Genomic DNA, 19,421 nt, shown 5'->3' with positions numbered 1-19,421 from the left:
TTTCTGCGGGTGTTCCCCAAGGGTCAGTATTAGGACCTCTCTTTTTGGTTTATATAAACGACATTGTAGACAGTATTGAATCAGTGATTAAACTATTTGCAGATGATACCAGCATGTATTTAAGGGGGGACAGGGTAGGCAAGCACTTTTTATTTTTATTTTGGAAACAGCTTGCTGCTTGTTTGATTTTTGCAAGCAGAATAACCTAATTAAGGGAAACCATTTTCAATTTTGAGTGAAAAGCAATTTTTGGGGGTTTTATTCACCAAAATGTGAGAAAAACGTTATAAAATGTGCTTTTTTTAAAATGTTGCAGTTTGTGAACCAGTGCATGTTTTGATCCAATTTTTCTTCTTTGCAGCAATATGTGTGTGTTTAATAATTCTGTGTATCGAAAAGCATTTCTAAGCAATATATTATTTTAATTTAGCATTTTCAGTTACCGGTTCAGTTCTGATAAGAAAAATACATGAAATCCTAACTGTCAGACTCATAAAAACCCAACCAATGCACTGAACTCTTATTCCATACACAGAACTGATGCTGTACAACTCATAAACAACATATACAAAAACTGAACAAATCCATCAAGCCTTTCAAAAGTTGCAACATTTTAATTGTAGCGTTTTGTCTGAAAATTACATTCAGAGAAAACAGCATTTTAAAGATTTGAACCAGTACATAAAAAAACCAGGAGCACAGTGCACCCTGAATTCATATGTTTTTATCAGAATGACCACTTTACTATGTAGGAAAAAGGATTTGACAATCAAATTATCAGGATTTTTTTTATATACATCATATGAAAACAGCCATCTTTGTTTGTACCGATATGAAAACATGAATCAGAACCAAACTGTCAGACTCATAAAAACCCAACCAATGCACTTAACTCTTATTCCATACACAAAACTGACGCTTTACAAATCATAAACAACATAAACAAAAATGAAACAAATCCATCAAGCCATTCAAAAGTTGCAACATTTTAATTACAGATGTTTGTCTGAAAATTACATTCAGAGAAAACAGCATTTGAAAGATTCCAACCAGTACCTCAAACTAGTAGCACAGTGCAGCCTGAATTGATATGTTTTTATAAGAATAACCACTTTACTATGATGGGGAAATGATTTGACGATCAAATTATCCAGACTTTTTTTTAAAAATCATTTGAAAACTCATCTATGTTAGTGCAGATATGAATCAAAACGAAACTGTCGGACTCATAAAAACACAAGGAATCCACTGTATTCTTATTCCATGCACAGAAATGGTGCTTCACAAATCATAAACAACATATACAAAATTGGAACAAATCCATCTTGCCATTCAAAAGTTACAACATTTTAATTACCACATTTTGTCTCAAATTACATGTAGAGAAAACAGCATGTAAAAGAGTCTCACTAGTACCCCGGTAAACTAGTACCACAGTAGAGCTTGAATTAATGGGTTTTTTTTTTTTAACCAGAATAACACTTTAACTATGAAGGGGAAATGATTTGATAATCAAATTATCAGATTTTTTTGATTTAAAAAAAAATCATATGAAAACATTAAAAAAGTCAATTATCTGTGTTTGTGCTGATATGAAAATATTGATCAGAACCAAACTGTCAGACTCATAAAAACCCAACGGATGCACTGATTTCTTATTCTTCTTCGTCGTTCGCTCAGACAGCAACTCCGGAGGCCCTGATGAAGGCTGCTGTACGCCGGAGGCTATTTCTTATTCCATTGCATAGAAATGATGCTTCACAAATCATCAACAACATTACATAAGTATAGGTTACAACACGAGTGGTTTTTTATATGGCTTGTATTTCAGTCAAGACCCAGCGGATGAATATCATCGGGAGACACGAGCCTTTGGCGAGTGGCTCTCGATTGATATTCCCGCTGGGTCTTGACTGAAATACAAGCCATATAAAAAACCACGAGTGTTGTAATCTGTATATCCCATTCTACCATCAAACACAAAGTGTAGACTACTAGCGGCACTTTTGCGATCTGTGGAGTGTGAAACAGTGTTTTCAGCGAGACATGGCCTTTTTGCAACCTTAAACTAAGTGACCGTCGCTGAAAAAATAAAACGAATGAGTGCATCTATAAGTACGCGGTAACACTACTTTCAGACCGTTTAAAAGCGTTAAGTAAAGGTTCATAAGTTGCAAGAAAGTAATGAAGTCGTATAGAAATCCATTTAGTTGAAGCGCACAATTCTTTTGCGTTTCAGGTCGGCGGAACGGGGAAACCGGTTTGGCCCCCATTTGGCTTACTCGACTCGATTCAGAATCGATTCCACGTTTTTTTTTTCGAACGCATTATTATACAATTAGTCTTATTGACAGAGAAGCAAATTTTAGGGAACACATATGTAGATTTAACCATTTGCTCCCTATTTGAAATGTATCTACATGATAAACTGTTTTGCGAGTGTGTTTGCATGAACCTAAACTGGTATTGATGCGATGAAAACAGGACCCAAGTCTGTCACCGCCGCTTGATTGCATTTTGAAAGAATATGACTGGATTACGGAAAAATACACACATGTTAAGTTCTTAGATACCTTCATCGCCAATGTGGACTTACTGCAGAGCCAGGCAAAAGAGTAGACTTGCTCGCAAAACACGTGAAACAGCTGATGATAGCGAAGCCCAACCGTGCCAGGTAAGGACGGTCTGACAGATTCTCAAAAGTCGTCTGCTAACGAAGCAAGGGGAGGGTACTCGTGTTTTTGTTTTGGTTCGCTAGCATCTGGTTATCTTGTAAGTTGAATGTTCGTTTTTTCCCACCTGCATTGCTTTCATAATGAAAGAAACGTTTGCTTATTGCATCTCATACATCAGATCAGTTCTGAGATTCATTTTTGCGTGCAACTGATATGGTTTTCTGAGCCGTGCAATACGATTTTGGAACTTCATACAAATGTGTCACATTGTTCGGCGCGAGGTCAAAGGTCGGGAGCAAAGTAGTTCTTCGCCCAAATCGGAATCTGCACTATCATATATTTTTTTGAGTCCATGATGTATTTATTGAGCTATAAAAATACAACATATATACCCATACTGAAGTAACAGAGACAAAGAAGGGAGGTCATGGGATATTTATATATACACAAATGGAACAAAGCTATCAAGCCATTCAAAAGTTGCAACATTTTAATTACAGTATTTCTGTGCTCAATCCTAACACTGCAGCAAATTTCTGTAAAGCTGAATGTCCCTTTCCATGTACCAACATGGTCATACGCGGATTATTTAAAATGCAACTTTACCACCCGAAGCGTTGCAAACACCGGGAGAAGAGTAAACAACTGCAGACTTGAATGGACACTCATATGCACTCCAGATGCAGGGCCTGTGCAAATCCTTGGGCTGATGCATCACCTTCTTTCATAATCAGACTGCTACCAGACAAGCATTCAGTACAGGATATAAACCTTTCAGCAATAGATTGAGCTGATCAATGTTGACAAAAGCCCAACACATGTCAGCGGAGTGACGTTGCACAGTACCAGTATCCATATCTGCTTGTGATGGGTCAGAAGATGGCAAAGTATCTGTATCTTCTTATGGTTGGTCAGAAGATGGCAAAGCTGATGTTTCTGCTGTGGAAGAGGGTAGTTCCGGTTTAGCAAACTTTTCCATCAGGTCAATCTTTCTCCTCGCTGCCACCACAGGAGGACTGGCTCTCCCCTTGCTCCAACCTAATAAATACACAAACACTGATTTAATATTTGATACAACTGTCCATGGTTTTTGTTTGTAATAAGCTGCAAATTTTAAGACTCAATATAAACGTCAACAAGTGCTTGTACTTTATTTTGCAAATGACCATGTTACATGGGGTGTACCTCAACTTTTTGGCTAGGCTGGTAAATCAGAAATCCCAATCAGCCCCCAACCACTGAACCAGGCGGGTTTTCTTACAACCACCTCAGCGGCTCGTACCCACATATGTCGGTTGACGAACACACACACACACACAAAAGACATTCATTAATTGGCCCCTATCACAAAATGTACATGTCAAGTTTACTATGGGATTTGAGTAACCACACAATCACATACACACAGGAACTAATACTGAAACTAGCTGAATTATTTTCTTTCTTTCTTTCTTTTCATATTTTTCTTTTAAAATTAATTTATTTCATCACACTTGCTATGTATTTGCTTGTTTCTTGTCTGTTGTCTGTTTTGTGTGTGTGTGTGTTCTGTGTGTGTGTATACATTTTCAGATTTCCTAAACCTAGCACTGTTTGCAGGTGATCTTTATGCTTTTGATTCATGAGTTGCATCCCCAGTCCTTTAGTTTAACTCTTTTTTTTCTTTGGTGAAGTAAATTGGATCTATTTTTTTTATTCCTTAGTTAATGGAAAAGATTTGACAACAATATTGCTGTCAATGATAGGTTGGTCAGCCATGCTGGTGTAAACCAATCCTTTAGAATTAGAGAACGCTCTCTAGTAGGGTACTTATTTTCCTACGGTCAATGACCAGAAACAGAAACTGTGTCAGTCGTACATCGCTCAGATGCTGCTTCTCAGTTTGACCCCAGACAAAGAATACTGATGACATGTTACACCATAGTAAGCTCTCAAGGACTGGCCAGCGAAGAACAATAAAATAGGGGTTGTGAAGACGATATCACAGAGATGATCGAGGGAGGGAGGGAGGGAGGGGGGGGGGGGGGGGTGGGGTGTGCGGCGGCGGCATGGTCAGTAAATTGGATCAAGAAACCCGCAAAATACTTCAGACACAAACTGTTTATCATTTACCTGCAAACCCTAACACATTCTTACAACAACATAACGATGTGCAATAAATCACGTTGTCAAACAAACAAGATCGAAAAGAGAAAGAAGCAAAACCCACCTCGTCGAGTCAAGAATCTTAGAATGTCGTCTGCTTAAATACGATCATGTTGGTTCATTTCGGAGTGTTGTTACTTCCTTCTACTGTTCGCTGCTGCTGGTTCATCTTTCTCTGATATTTCTTGCCACTATGCCGAACATTTCCAATGTTAGGGTTGTTCTCCGCAGCTCAAAACTTTGAAAAATGCTGCTGAATCGGTGAAAACGTCATGGATTTGTTGACACCGGGGGACTGATAAGTTGTCTACTGCGCTTGCGCCAAATGCCTTTGACCTACATATATTTGCATATATTAATTCCGGGGTTTCGGTTGGAACGGATTCTCTCTCTTTGTGCCTATGTCAACGGAAATTCCCCAACGGTGATGACGTCATCTTGAAGAACGGAAATTTCCACACAGTTTGAACAGCGAAGGGTCATGTCATGTGCGCACATTTACCAGCACGGAGTATCCAAAGTTGACCATTTTTTCGATTTTTTTGATAAAACACAGACAAAAACAACAAAACATCGGTTTGAAAATGGTTTTATTTACATGAATACATGTCTAAAATGACAAAAGCAGATTATTGAATGCATTCCAGGATGTTCAAAGGTGTGAAAAATGCAACAACCCCAAAAAGGTGTATGAGACCAAAAATAACTCATTTTGCCTACCCGGTCTGCCCTTAAGCCTCGATGACCCTTTCCGTAGAACTGAAATACCTAATTCTGATTTAGGTAAGATTGCAAATTGGGCCATTAAATGGAAAGTGAAATTTAATCAGTCGAAAAGAGTTAATATCCTTTTCCGGTCAACGATGTATCAGACATGGGACTGGTCCGAATTTTATCGGAATTCCGATATTTTCCTTAGCTCACAGACCATTCTTGAGATCAATGCAAATTCGTTGAGAAAAAAAGGGGGTGGGGGTGGTGGTGGTATGAACCGTTCAGCTGAAGCTGTCTGCGTCTGAAGTCAGTGCATTCGCACCCCAGCACTCGCGTGAACCCATAGCAGTATCATGGGTCGCGTTTGATTGGCTGTCGATATCCGACGATTATCGCCTAGGCCTAATTATTCACCGATGGCGGTTTGCGGGTTGTTTTGATTGGCTGCCGATCTCCAAACGCCGAAGGTGAAAAAGGTAGCATCATGGCGTCTGGATTCCGTATTGTTTTGTTGGCTGTGGAAGCTCTTACGATCGACGACCAAAGTGTGAAAAACAAGTGGAAAGCCAACTGGCTGTCAGAAGAAATGACTGTCATAATCAACAAGAAAGAAAGGCGCTAGCTCATTGGCGACAGTATCGCCAAGATATCTATTCCCGGTCAGGCCGTGTGCACGTGGTGCGACAACGGCCACTGCGTGGTGAAATACGGACTTGGTGGAAAAAATGTGTTGGTTCTGAAAGTTTTCAAGTAAGTTTTGTGTGTGTGTGATTGTTATAAATTACACTTTTGTTTAAAATGCTAAAAAACATATTATTCTTGTCATTTTTATAGCTTTTTAAAAAGGCATGATCTAATTTTTTGCTATCAGGAGAGGCCCCAAAATGGCCTTTATAATTTTAACATTAATTTTCCGTCAGGCCTAGGGGGCTGCCCCCCTGAACCCCCTAACGGGGCGTTGCCCCTGGACCCCACCAGGGGCCTATGCCGCTATGCGGCCTCTGGACCCCGGCTTACTTTCCTACTTTTGGAACATTTGCTGGTCTCATGTCTGTGTATACAGAAATTTTCCCTTGTTTTTGGCGATGTAGCCCTCATAGAAAAAGAAAGTCATAAACATTTAGGTGTTATTTTTCAAGATAATTGTAAGTGGGCCTTACACATACAGTCTATTGTGGCAACTTGTCGAGTACTTGTGGCTTGTTTAAAATCTTATCAATATAGGCTCTGTCGAAGATCCATAGAAGCAATGTATTAATCCTTTATTTTACCTCATTTTGATTATTGCGATGTTGTGTGGGATAATTGTTAAGAAGCTTTCAGATGAGCTGGAGAAGTTGCAACTCGAATCCATTAGAATTATTGTTGGTGCGGTTAAAGGCACTTCACACGAAAAATTTAATACAGAATCTGGCTTAATACCACTTACAGAGCGAAGCATAAGTTTTAAACTTGTTGTGCTCCTTCTTAATGATGTTATATTATCATGTGTCTGTTTACGAATAAAATACTGTTTAAACAACAACAAAAAAGAAAACGGCACAACAGTGCTGGAAGTCCAGTTATTCTCAAGATAGTCCAGTGATGAATGAATGTCAGAATGACGAGACCAAAGACATTTTCAGAACAAATGTTACAACAGTGTTGATGTTTCACCTTGGCTTGTTAATAAATAGTAATTCCCATTCTACTGCGTCATAGTGTTTCCGTTTGTGTGCTTTGTGAGCTGAACTGTCGTTACAGCTTACTAAAACATTTTAAAAACTACTGAAATTTGGTTGGTTTACTAATGAGCGTTTTGAGTGTGCACAGGTCTGCATTCTCTGTGTAATACTTAAGATCCTGGAATAGCTGACCAGTCAATCCCCAATGGTTTCTTGAACCAGAAATGTAAAGGAAGTAGGCAACAGGTTGTAGTGTAGTTAATGGTTTGATTTGATTTTTTTTTTAAAAGAAATTAGAAAATTATTGCTGTGGTTGGTGTAATCGAGTAATCTGTTTTTGCTGGAGCAGACCTGTGCACATCTACGGTTTTTCCGATTTTTATATGCAGAATACGGTGCTACGGAATTTTGATAATTCCGATGTATTACTTAAAAAAAAAAGTACTTTTTTTCTGTTATAAGATGTTTTGACCAATTAGTTGGCCGTTGCGCTGAAAAGACGTTTTCCCATTTACCGTGTTCTCAGCATTGGGTCTTTGTTCTTAGACTTAGTCCGTCCATCGTCTGCGTGGCAACTTGTGATTGATGTGAAACATGGAAATGAAAAACAAGTTGCGTAAGGCGAAATTACTACATTTAGTCAAGCTGTGGAACTCGCAGAATGAAACTGAACGTAGTCCGCCGCTAGTGCAAAGGGCAGTGAAAGTGACGAGCCTGTTTGGCGCGGTAGCGGTTGCGCTGTGCTTCATAGCACGCTTTACTGTACCTCTCTTCGTTTTAACTTTCTGAGCGTGTTTTTAATCCAAACATATATCTATATGTTTTTTGAATCAGGAACCGACAAGGAATAAGATGAAATAGTTTTTAAAAAGATTTCGGAAATTTAATTTTAATCATAATTTTTAATTTTCAGAGCTTGTTTTTAATCCGAATTTAACATATTTATGTTTTTGGAATCAGTACATGATGAAGAATAAAATAAAAGTAATTTTGGATTGTTTTATAAAAAAAATAATTTTTATTACAATTTTTAATGACCAAAGTCATTAATTAATTTGTAAGCCGCCATGCTGAAATGCAATACCGTAGTCCGGCCTTCGTCGAAGATTGCTTGGCCAAAATTTCAATCAATTTGATTAAAAATTGAGGGTGTGACAGTGCCGCCTCAACTTCTGCAAAAAGCCGGATATGACGTCATAAAAGACTTATCGAAAAAATGGAACTATGATGAAAAATTTCATAAAGATCGGTCCAGTAGTTTACTCTGAATCGCTCTACACACGCACAGACACATACACCACGACCCTCGTCTCGATTCCCCCTCTATGTTAAAACATTTAGTCAAAACTTGACTAAATGTAAAAAGGAGTGCGAGATTCAGATAGTGAAGATGAGACACCAGCTCAGTCACCAAAGAAGAAGAAAACAGCACAACAGTGCTGGAAGTCAAGTTATTCTCAAGACAACCTGGAGATCGTAAAATTATGTGCTTTGTGAGCAGAATTATGTCTTGAACTGTCGTTACAGCTTACTACTGAAACATTTTAAAAACTACTGAAATTTCCCGCAGTGGGGCACTGCGGTTATGAAATTAAAGGCCCCTCCTGTTTTTGGAACCGCAGGAGCTTTCTAGTTTGCTGTTAGGTAGATTTTTGGTTCCTCTTTCCTGTCATGCTCTCTTTTTCTTCATGAATTCTTTTCTTTTTTCTGCCTTCTTGCTCATTCACCTGTATTTTTTCCAAAAATCTCTTCTCTTGCCGCTTGTCTCGCGATTCATGTATAGTTTAATCTGTTAGTGTTCTGATGTAAGTCCAGCAGTAGATAGGTTAAGCCTATTTTAACATACTGGAAACTGGTAATCTTCCAGTAGGTATTAATTTAGTTTTACTAAAGCCTGCTGGGACACAAGTAATGGGTTAGTGCATTTGTAAACAGGAATCGCTTGACAAGTGGCCCCCTTCATCCCCCCCTTCCTCGTCCTGATATGGCTCTGCGTAGTCGGCTGGACGTTAAGCAACAAATAAACAAACAAACTACTGAAATTTGGTTGGTTTACTACTGATGAGCGTTTTGAGTGTGCACAGGTCTGCTGGAGCCAAGATTCATACTTGAAAGGATATATTCCTTTTTGTAGAATTGCCAGCGCAAATCCTGAATTGTAATGGTTTTAATTGCATCTCACTACAAACTACCATGGTCTGACTTTTGCACATTTGGGCGACTATTTTTGGACATCATGAGTCCTCAGTCAAAAAAGATGCTTGCCGGCATACAGACTCGAGTCAATACACATTTTTGACTCACATGCGAAGCAAAAGTGAGTCTATGTACTCACCCGAGTCGTCCGGACGTCCGTCCGTCCGTCCGGAAAACTTTAACGTTGGATATTTCTTGGACACTATTCAGTCTATCAGTACCAAATTTGGCAAGATGGTGTATGATAAGGCCCCAAAAAACATACATAGCATCTTGACCTTGCTTCAAGGTCAAGGTCGCAGGGGCCATAAATGTTGCCTAAAAAACAGCTATTTTTCACATTTTTCCCATTTTCTCTGAAGTTTTTGAGATTCAATACCTCACCTATATATGATATATAGGGCAAAGTAAGCCCCATCTTTTGATACCAGTTTGGTTTACCTTGCTTCAAGGTCAAGGTCACAGGAGCTCTTCAAAGTTGGATTGTATACATATTTTGAAGTGACCTTGACCCTGAAGTATGGAAGATAACTGTTTCAAACTTAAAGATTATGTGGGGCACATGTTATGCTTTCATCATGAGACACATTTGGTCACATATGATCAAGGTCAAGGTCACTTTGACCCTTATGAAATGTGACCAAAATAAGGTAGTGAACCACTAAAAGTGACCATATCTCATGGTAGAAAGAGCCAATAAGCACCATTGTACTTCCTATGTTTTGAATTAACAGCTTTGTGTTGCATGACCTTGGATGACCTTGACCTTGGGTCAAGGTCACATGTATTTTGGTAGGAAAAATGTGTAAAGCAGTTCTTAGTGTATGATGTCTTTGCTAGGTTTAGTTACCCTAAAGGTCGAGGTCAAGCATGTGAGTCGTATGGGCTTTGCCCTTCTTGTTTCTATAGTGTATTTGACACTGACAGGCACTAATTGCTGTTTAGTCCTCTGTTGGCTGATATACATGAATTTTAACTCTTTGTATACTAAGGACCGCATATCAGGTCCCGAGGCTCACATCACTTGCGCATTTGCGTTCCGCGAGTTTGTAGGTAACTTGGTTAGAGGTTGGGGGTCAGATGCGAAACTAAAAGGTATAGCTCCCTTCTTTGGTCTTCTATAAGTGCGAATGCACTCTTAGCTTCACAAGACAAGCCTTTGTGATAGGGTTTAGCTGCGAAGTTTGTGGCTGATCCCTAGCTCTGCGCGTCTCGCTTGACAAGATGGCGACGCCTACTGCTTCGTCTGGCAATCATGGTGTAAACAATCCTCGTACATGACGTTTTACGTTGCAAGAGACTATTGAATTGTTGACAACAGAGGGCTCAGATCTGGAAGATTCTGATGTGGAGGATGATGTTGACATTGGCGAAACTGAAGTGGGGAGTGAAGGTGAAACTGAAAGTGAGAGTGGGCGTGACTCCCGCAGTGGGGCACTGCGGTTATGAAATTAAAGGCCCCTCCTGTTTTTGGAACCGCAGGAGCTTTCTAGTTTGCTGTTAGGTAGATTTTTGGCTCCTTTTTCCTGTCATGCTCTCTTTTTCTTCATGAATTCTTTTCTTTTTTCTGCCTTCTTGCTCATTCACCTGTATTTTTTCCAAAAATCTCTTCTCTTGCCGCTTGTCTCGCGATTCATGTATAAGTTTAATCTGTTAGTGTTCTGATGTAAGTCCAGCAGTAGATAGGTTAAGCCTATTTTAACATACTGGAAACTGGTAATCTTCCAGTAGGTATTAATTTAGTTTTACTAAAGCCTGCTGGGACACAAGTAATGGGTTAGTGCATTTGTAAACAGGAATCGCTTGACAAGTGGCCCCCTTCATCCCCCCCTTCCTCGTCCTGATATGGCTCTGCGTAGTCGGCTGGACGTTAAGCAACAAACAAACAAACAAAGTGGGCGTGACGAAGAAGCACGCGGTGGTGGTGAGGGAGAAGAGACTTTTGCTGGTGTGGGGGCAGGTATGGGGGGCAAGTGATGAAAACAAAGACGATTTTCTTCGGTTTTTGATGAAGGATTGGCATCAAGATTTTTCCAACTCTGCCACCATACACTGGCCGTTCAGGTCTGCATGGCCACTTTCTTAGGCGTGATTTGTGTGTGATCAGATTTTTCGGACATGTTCACAATGCTTACATGACCACCAAATGGAAAATCAGTTGGTATTTGTTATGTTTTTGTGTTAGCACAATCTTCATACAAGTGAACAGAAACAGTTTTGTTGCAAACAGAGCCTTCATAAGAAAAAAAATGCTTCTTAGTCAAAATACATACCCCCTTTTTCGTATTGCGTGAAATATACCCATACATTCTGGACATCATATTTTTATTTTTTCACAACAATGAAACCAAACTTTGGCCAATGTTTTAGCAATATATATATACACACTAAAACATGAGTTTGAAGGCTGCATGTTGTATTGGTTTTATTTGAGAATTTTTTTGAAAACCCATGCAAATGGCCAGCTGGGGAGAGACTGGGGAGGTAATGGCCAGTATAGAAAGAGTTAATGTCGGACGAAAGACCTTGTTGATGCATGATTAATACAGTATTTTGAATGGCTCTGATGCTTGAGAGGGAACTTGTCTTTATAATGGGGCTGGTTTACAAAATGCATAGCACAATCATTGACTACTACTGATAGTCATTTTTCTTGTTGTTTGCCGCAGATTCCCTTCAGTCATACTTCAGTCAGTATGGTGAGATCACCGACTGTATCGTGATGAAGAACCCACAGACAGGCAAATCCAGAGGCTTTGGTTTTGTTTCCTTCAAGGATTCAGCTACAGTGGATGTCATTCTGTCCTCAAAGACCCACTCCATTGATGGTAGAACTGTAAGTTGTGTTGAACAATTGACCGACTTTAAAACATTTTTAAAGAAGTACTGTCAGTATCCTTATTCAAGATGCATTTTGTTAGAAATTCATGATTTGAAAGTGGAGTCAGAAAGATATCAGAGACGAAATACATCTGCTTTTCTGTTTTCAGGTTGATGCTAAAGCATGCAATGCCAGAGGGACAACGCCAAAGGTAATTTAGTGTTTTGTATGTTTTATTTTGTAATGCATTATGTCATATGTACGAAAGTGATGTTCGGATCGTATCGAAGTATATGAGATCCTACCTCGACGTCTTAATGCATGCTTTCAATTTTGCACTGGCGTTTTTTGTTCTATTGTTGGAGGTGAGGATTACTTAAATGATGATATTTTGTATATTGTTCCAGCCGCCGAGTAGAGGTGGATATGGTGGTGGTGGTGGCGGAGGAGGGGGCGGAGGAGGAGGAGTGATCGGCCGAACAACAAAGATCTTTGTTGGTGGCTTACCTAACAATGCCACAGAGGACACTATTCGTGAAGCCTTTCAGCGATTTGGAAACGTAAGCTCTTATGTGATATATTTAAACATCTTAACTGATGTCATCTGTCTTCTATGAATTTTTGTCACACCTGGGAACCCAGACAATTTTGCCATGATGTGTTTGCTTGGTTGCATAAAGTAAGATCTGTCGAAAGAAATTATGACGAGAACAATTCTTAAGATTTGTTTTCAGTTTCTTTTAATGATTAAATTAACTATATAACTCTGCATTTGATCCCTAATTACAGCATTGTCTCCCGCAGTGGGGCACTGCGGTTATGAAATTAAAAGCCCCTCCTGTTTTTGGAACCGCAGGAGCTTTCTAGTTTGCTGTTAGGTAGATTTTTGGTTCCTCTTTCCTGTCATGCTCTCTTTTTCTTCATGAATTCTTTTCCTTTTTCTGCCTTCTTGCTCATTCACCTGTATTTTTTCCAAAAATCTCTTCTCTTGCCGCTTGTCTCGCGATTCATGTATAGTTTAATCTGTTAGTGTTCTGATGTAAGTCCAGCAGTAGATAGGTTTAAGCCTATTTTAACATACTGGAAACTGGTAATCTTCCAGTAGGTATTAATTTAGTTTTACTAAAGCCTGCTGGGACACAAGTAATGGGTTAGTGCATTTGTAAACAGGAATCGCTTGACAAGTGGCCCCCTTCATCCCCCCCTTCCTCGTCCTGATTGGCTCTGCGTAGTCGGCTGGACGTTAAGCAACAAATAAACAAACAAATTACAGCATTGTCATTACACATTGAAAAAAGCATTGATTTTAAAGGAATGGGTATACTTAATTAAAGTTGCAACGGACGCTTGCGTAGCATGTTTAAACCATCGATGTTCAAATGTTGTGTGGAGTACATTTGTTTCCCTGAAAATACACCAAGTTTGTTTGAGAATACTCCAAATGCAAAACAGGGGTTCCCAGGGCTGTATTGTACTTGTCTGCTACTTTTTGTCAACATTTGGTTTTAAATGTCCTTGTTAGAAGTTAAGGTGATCACAAGTATTAAGATGCTTTCAAGGGGTGCGCATTTAATTGGACACATAATGGTGATGAAAACTGCAATAGATGTCTTCTTCTTCGTTTGATATTCATGGCCGTCATATCTTCCTGTCCGGTGGCTGCCATGAAGTCCGCAATAATAGATTACTTAAAAGTGCGTTTTTATGGGAGGGTGAACTGGTGCTGGGCCATCATTACTCTTAAGATGTCGATTGTGCTGAGTAATTCGGCATTCGCTTTATTTTAAAAATGTGTAAGATCTGATACATGCCCTCTGTTTGCAGGTGACTGAAGTTGTGATCATGTTTGATCACGAGAAAGGACGCTCTCGTGGTGAGTTAACCTTTTTTGTCTTGCTTTGATTTCATATTGTTAATTATATCACTGTAAGGGATGGTTTACAGTTTAAATAATCTGAAGTAATCTTTAGGAATATTGGATAATGTGCGATACATGGCATTTTAGAATGGTATGCTGCATGGTTTATTCAAGTCATCAAGTAAGGTTTAAATTAGTTCCAGTAATTATGGTCATGCTGCTGCCTGAAAGTTAGTAACAGGCCTGAGCATGCATTCTATTGTGTGTTGGGTAGATATAACTGTATCATACAAATCAAAACTGGTGTTAAATAAGTAATGGATGATTTTAGGTAAATTTACATATCAAGTCTTTGATTGCTGTTTTATGCTAATGTATGTTAAACTGCTTGTATTTAAGGTTGATATTGTACCTTTTTTGGATTCAAATGTGTGGTTGAAGCGAATACTCGTCAAGAACATGGCGTTACAAAACACATTTGAATGGAGAGACCAAGTTATGTACACCGGCAGAGGAAACTTCATTGGTTGATGAAGCCATGGTTCAAGCTCCAGACTTCTTCATGCTCTCCGAGTGAACATATACAGACCTATTTTCTGGAACGTTGTGGGGCTCACCTCAGTTCTGTGGCTGCTCAAGCAGATTTCAGCCTTGAATGGATCATTTTCAAATGTATGCCCGTGCGCGTGTTCTTCAAACTTTTAAATTGTAAATTTTGGCAAGTTTTTGGACTCCCATAAAAGCTCGTTCTGATGACTGCTACTACTTTGTGACGCTGTGCGTTTTCATGGTAATTGATGACATTGGGGTTATTTGCTAACATTAAAGTAATCAATTGTCTTCTGTGCAGGCATGCTGGATGCTGACCAGTCAACCCATATTCATGTGTTTTTCTGTGTGGCTTTCTTTCATCTGTGTTCTGTCTTATTCTTGATGTTTATGTGTCTGGTCATGTCATCCACATTTGTCAGTGTTATTCAGCAAATCTGAAGATTCCTTCAGACAAACTATTTGTGCAATCCTTCTTGTGTCATAGCTCTTGTACATTGCTGCTGATATGCACCAGATTGTATATGGACAGTTCAACAGAGCATCCATCACTTAACATACCGTACTAAACATCACCAGTCTGGCTGCTTCCTGTGCCGAGTTCCAATTTTGTGTTGAATTTAATCTTCTTTATTAGTTGATAGAAAAAATACCACTCGGTACAAAATGCAGGCAATCCAAATCTTACACGCGAAAAAAACCTTGTAGGGTTTTATGTAAATTGAGTCTCCTTTCATGGCTTGTAAAGCTTTTATCGATGTTGAGACAGTGTGAAGGAATGGACATCAGATTGTGGTCAGTGACTGTTTTTTGCCTTGTTAGGCATTATGCCCATACAGTTATGAATGTCTTCATCCAAGGCTTTCAGAGTTATTGTTCTTAATCTTTACACTGTCAAGACATGCATGAGTTATACAAGCTGAAAGGGGAGACCTAAGCTGAGTATCATTTGGACCGGTCGTGCATGTCTCATGACTGAACTGTATCATAATTTTAATAGAAATAGTTTTTGGTATTAGTTGCTGGGTTATGCCCTCGTCAAAATTGCAGTCCTCGCGTGACATTGTTTTCCTGCTTAAGAAAAATTGGCATAACTAGAGCATACGTGTGTGTAATAACTTAGGTTTTCAAGGGTTTTGGGGAATTAAAACTTGACGTTTTTGAGGTTGAAAAAATAACAAATTTGTGTTTTTGCGGTTGTGTGCCAATTATGGCATGTGAAGTAAAGTGTTACTTGTGCTCTTTAGTAAGGTTTAATGGTAATGAGATATGCAACGGACAGTCTTGCCAAAGTCCACAATCTGTCGTGGTTGACTTTGGTTGTAAGTGAACTGCTCATTGTCAAAACTGCAGATATAAGCTTAAAGGCACAGTAAGCCTCTCGTAAACCATCAGATACTGTCAGGCTTTTACACACAGTACAAACACCCTTCCATTTGAACGCTCACCAAACGGGAACATCCTAGGTGCCCTACGTAAAGAGCGAGCAATTTTCACAATTTATTTTTGCGTGGTTTATCCTACCCTTGAGTCATCGTGAACCCGTGTGATCCAGTTTCCCTTTTTCACAATGCAATCGTCAATTTGTAATTTGAATGCGGCTCGCTGTGAGCTTATCTGCAATAGCACGTTATTATGTACCTCTGACTTTTCACGAAACAAACGAATGTGGTTCATAAGAACTCTTGCGATGGCTTTTGACTGCCTATAAACTGCCATCTGCTACAAAAACCACGACCTTGCGTGACCCTGCTTCCGGGATTTTCTTTTTTCAAACTTTCAAAACTTCGAATTGTATTGATCTTGTCTTGATGAAAAAAATAATTCTTTTATGATTTAAGAATGTTTGTGTAACAAGCTGTCAATTTATTATTTAGATTTTAAAAGTTAGGTCTAGCGCCAAAACACACCACGGTCCGATTCATTCTGATAGCTATCGCCAGTTGAAGGGAAGTAACTCATTTTTGACCTGAGTTCAGGATGGGTCCGATTGAGATGGAGACGATCCGAAAAATAAATTCTTTGAAAATTGCTCGCTCTTTACGAAGGGCACCTAGGATGTTCCCGTTCGGTGAGCATTCAAATGGAAGGGTGTTTGTACTGTGTGTAAAAGCCTGACAGTATCTGTGATGGTTTACGGGAGGCTTACTGTGCCTTTAACATCTGCGTTTAAAGCCGCAGTTTTGAAAGAATGTCTGCTATGTGCTACAGCCACTCGTTCCTCCAAGTCTGTTATCATTAGTTATTAACACCCAGCTTCCCTATGCCCATAGGCTAATTTACAGGCCGTCTCCAATTTCACACGAAGACACGAAAGTGAACGAAACAGTGACTTCCCCTTTTTCCTCGGTCCAGTTATCAGAGATACCACCATACTACTGCTTATCTAAACAGTTCCAGACACTTGTTGGATAGAGGGTGTGAGTGTCAGTTGCGCGTCTTGAGGTCATTAATCAAATCTTCGTACTCGCAGAAAAATTCCTCCCGAACTTCGCCTTGAAGCCATTTCTTCTACGTTTTCTTTCCTTGCAGGACATCGGACAGCTGTTCTTGAACACTTTTACATGTGGAGTCCCATTTTCATTAATTTCCTCTATCACGGGGAGATGTGTTATCTTTGATTGTGTGCTTTGATTGCTTTATGTAATTTTACTTAACATTTGTTTTGGTACATTCTCCTTGGCCCTAGGGTTTGGTTTTTTGACTTTCGACAATGAGGACAGCGTAGAGCAGGCTTGTGGGGAACATTATGTGGACGTCAATGGAAAACAGGTTACTTTTTTCACATGTCTGCGTTTTGCCTCTCCTCACATGGGGCTTGTTCAAAATGAGAGAAACAAAAATTCCAACAAAGGAAGACACCACAAGGGGAATGCTAGCGTCAAATTTGGAAAGCAGCTCTGGCTCTGACTGAGCATCATATTTTAAGATCGTAATTAATAATTAAGCTTGCTTAATGTTTTATGAGTACATAATATTGGTACACTTTGACATTTTGTGATATTTATAAGTTTTAAATAAGCGATTGTTGTTACCAATTAGTGCTATCTTTTTGCTTAATTTAATGTTTATGCTTAAAGAACTTACAGCCGTGTTAAGTTTGATTAATAGTGCATATTGAGTGCAAAATACAAAATTTGATATTAGTTTTACTTATTTTTTCTAAAAAATGAATTTCGGCATTAGCTGCACTTGTTTAGCGTCATTAAGTTTGACTTAATAACATCCCCTTTGTGGCTGTTTCTCACTCCGCCAAGATTTTTAAGACTGCTTTTGTTTATCGTTTTATGTTACTGGATTATATTACTATGCTGTGTGATGCACAAACAGTTTGATTTTCATAAACCATGACCAAGCTTGTGTTCTGCTTAAAATTAGTTCATCTTATTTACCAAAATGATGCTTTAAATTGGATGGCTTAGACCGTATTTCATTAGTAATTCCAAGTTGACAACAGCCTGGTGCGATGTGGATTCAGCGGAGGTAGAAATTCGCCACTGCATTAATTTTAATTTCTGCTAAGTCTCTTATTGTAGTTTACGTTATATATTCTGTGATTGTGTGTGCCTGTTAAGCTTTCTGGATTGAATATTTAAGTTAATAGTATTACATTCAGCACACCATTTAGTTTTCTTTGTGGGTAATTAAAATTAACTTAAGAATATATTAGCAGTAAGTTACACCACAATTAATATTCACAATTAATATTAGTGGATTCTTGTTACAGCTTGGTCGCGGTTTTAACAAAAACAATCAGTTACCTTTAGCAGCCAAATGATTTGATTAGCCCAGTGTGTATGTGTTGACAATGTTTCTTTTCGTCATTACCATAAATATCATCACTCGTGGTGATCAAACTTGTTTCTGTTTCATCCCCTTTTCTAGCTTGACTTGATAAAGAAAGCATTCTGTTTATAGCTGGTTAATTCTTATACATGTTCTGTGCCAGTCACTGCTGCATTGTCAACGCACATACATCATGTTTAAACAGAAGCCTCTTCAGAGTGTTAAGTTTCCATGCGGAACATTTTTCATATTCCTTGGTGGCCTTGAATTGAAACAATTTTAATATATATATATATATTTTTTTTAATCGTTTCATTATAATCTGAAGAGGTTTCATATTTGATAATGGGTGGGTTTTTTTTTTTAATATATAGTGAAGTTCCTTTGCAAATAGACTTATTCTAAGCTGAATTCTTGTTTGTTACAAAGACTAACAGCTAAAGATAATTATATTCCATTTTCTTGGTTAATATTAACACATTGATATAGTCTTTAGACCATGTCCTCGTTCATTATGGTTAGGTAGGGGAGGGGGAAAACAAATCAAATTTGACTTCTACCAGTTGATCAAGGGAGAGATTATAGTATTGGCTGCAGATTAAATGGCAGATTTGTTAGCTGTTAAATAATTCATGGTGCATTTATGAATCTGTGTCTCTTTCCAAAATCTGACCTGTTTTAATGTACAATGATGGCGATAGTGTTAGAGATGTTACAAGAAGCTTCCAGGGGGGAATGAGCAAATGCCATGATGAACGTGGACTGGATGGACGGAATATGGTAGTTGTGAAGTTTAGCGTGGACAAGCACATTGGACATATTCTAGTTCACAATCAAATTGCCTTTTATGAGCTTTGTAATCTGTGGAAAGTGCATGGGTGGGCAGTTAGTTGTGAAGTGCAACTGTTGTCCAGTGTGCTCGTTGCACTTTTAGCTGGCATTCATTGCAAATGCTCTTTCTCCTTGTACTCTTTAATTCACTTTTTTTGGTACAATTTCCTATGGAGATGGAT

General features: G+C 38.8%; 1 protein-coding gene across 2 annotated transcripts in view; it reads left to right on the top strand.

Annotated features, from left to right (window-relative positions):
- Window positions 1–19,421, top strand: part of LOC138978412 (heterogeneous nuclear ribonucleoprotein A0-like) — a 35,246-nt gene that overhangs the window by 7,439 nt on the left and 8,386 nt on the right. For both annotated transcript variants that reach the window (XM_070351160.1, XM_070351154.1), the window contains exons 3-7: window positions 12,064–12,230; window positions 12,385–12,426; window positions 12,623–12,775; window positions 14,040–14,088; window positions 17,312–17,394. In XM_070351160.1, coding sequence (XP_070207261.1) covers window positions 12,064–12,230; window positions 12,385–12,426; window positions 12,623–12,775; window positions 14,040–14,088; window positions 17,312–17,394 — 494 coding nt within the window. The remainder of the gene's footprint in view (window positions 1–12,063; window positions 12,231–12,384; window positions 12,427–12,622; window positions 12,776–14,039; window positions 14,089–17,311; window positions 17,395–19,421) is intronic.

The sequence above is a fragment of the Littorina saxatilis genome, linkage group LG1, assembly GCF_037325665.1.
Source record: "Littorina saxatilis isolate snail1 linkage group LG1, US_GU_Lsax_2.0, whole genome shotgun sequence".
In the NCBI taxonomy this organism is placed as follows: Eukaryota; Metazoa; Mollusca; class Gastropoda; order Littorinimorpha; family Littorinidae; genus Littorina; species Littorina saxatilis.
The sequence above is the reverse complement of the archived record's forward strand: the minus strand, read 5'-3'. Positions and strand labels throughout refer to the sequence as shown.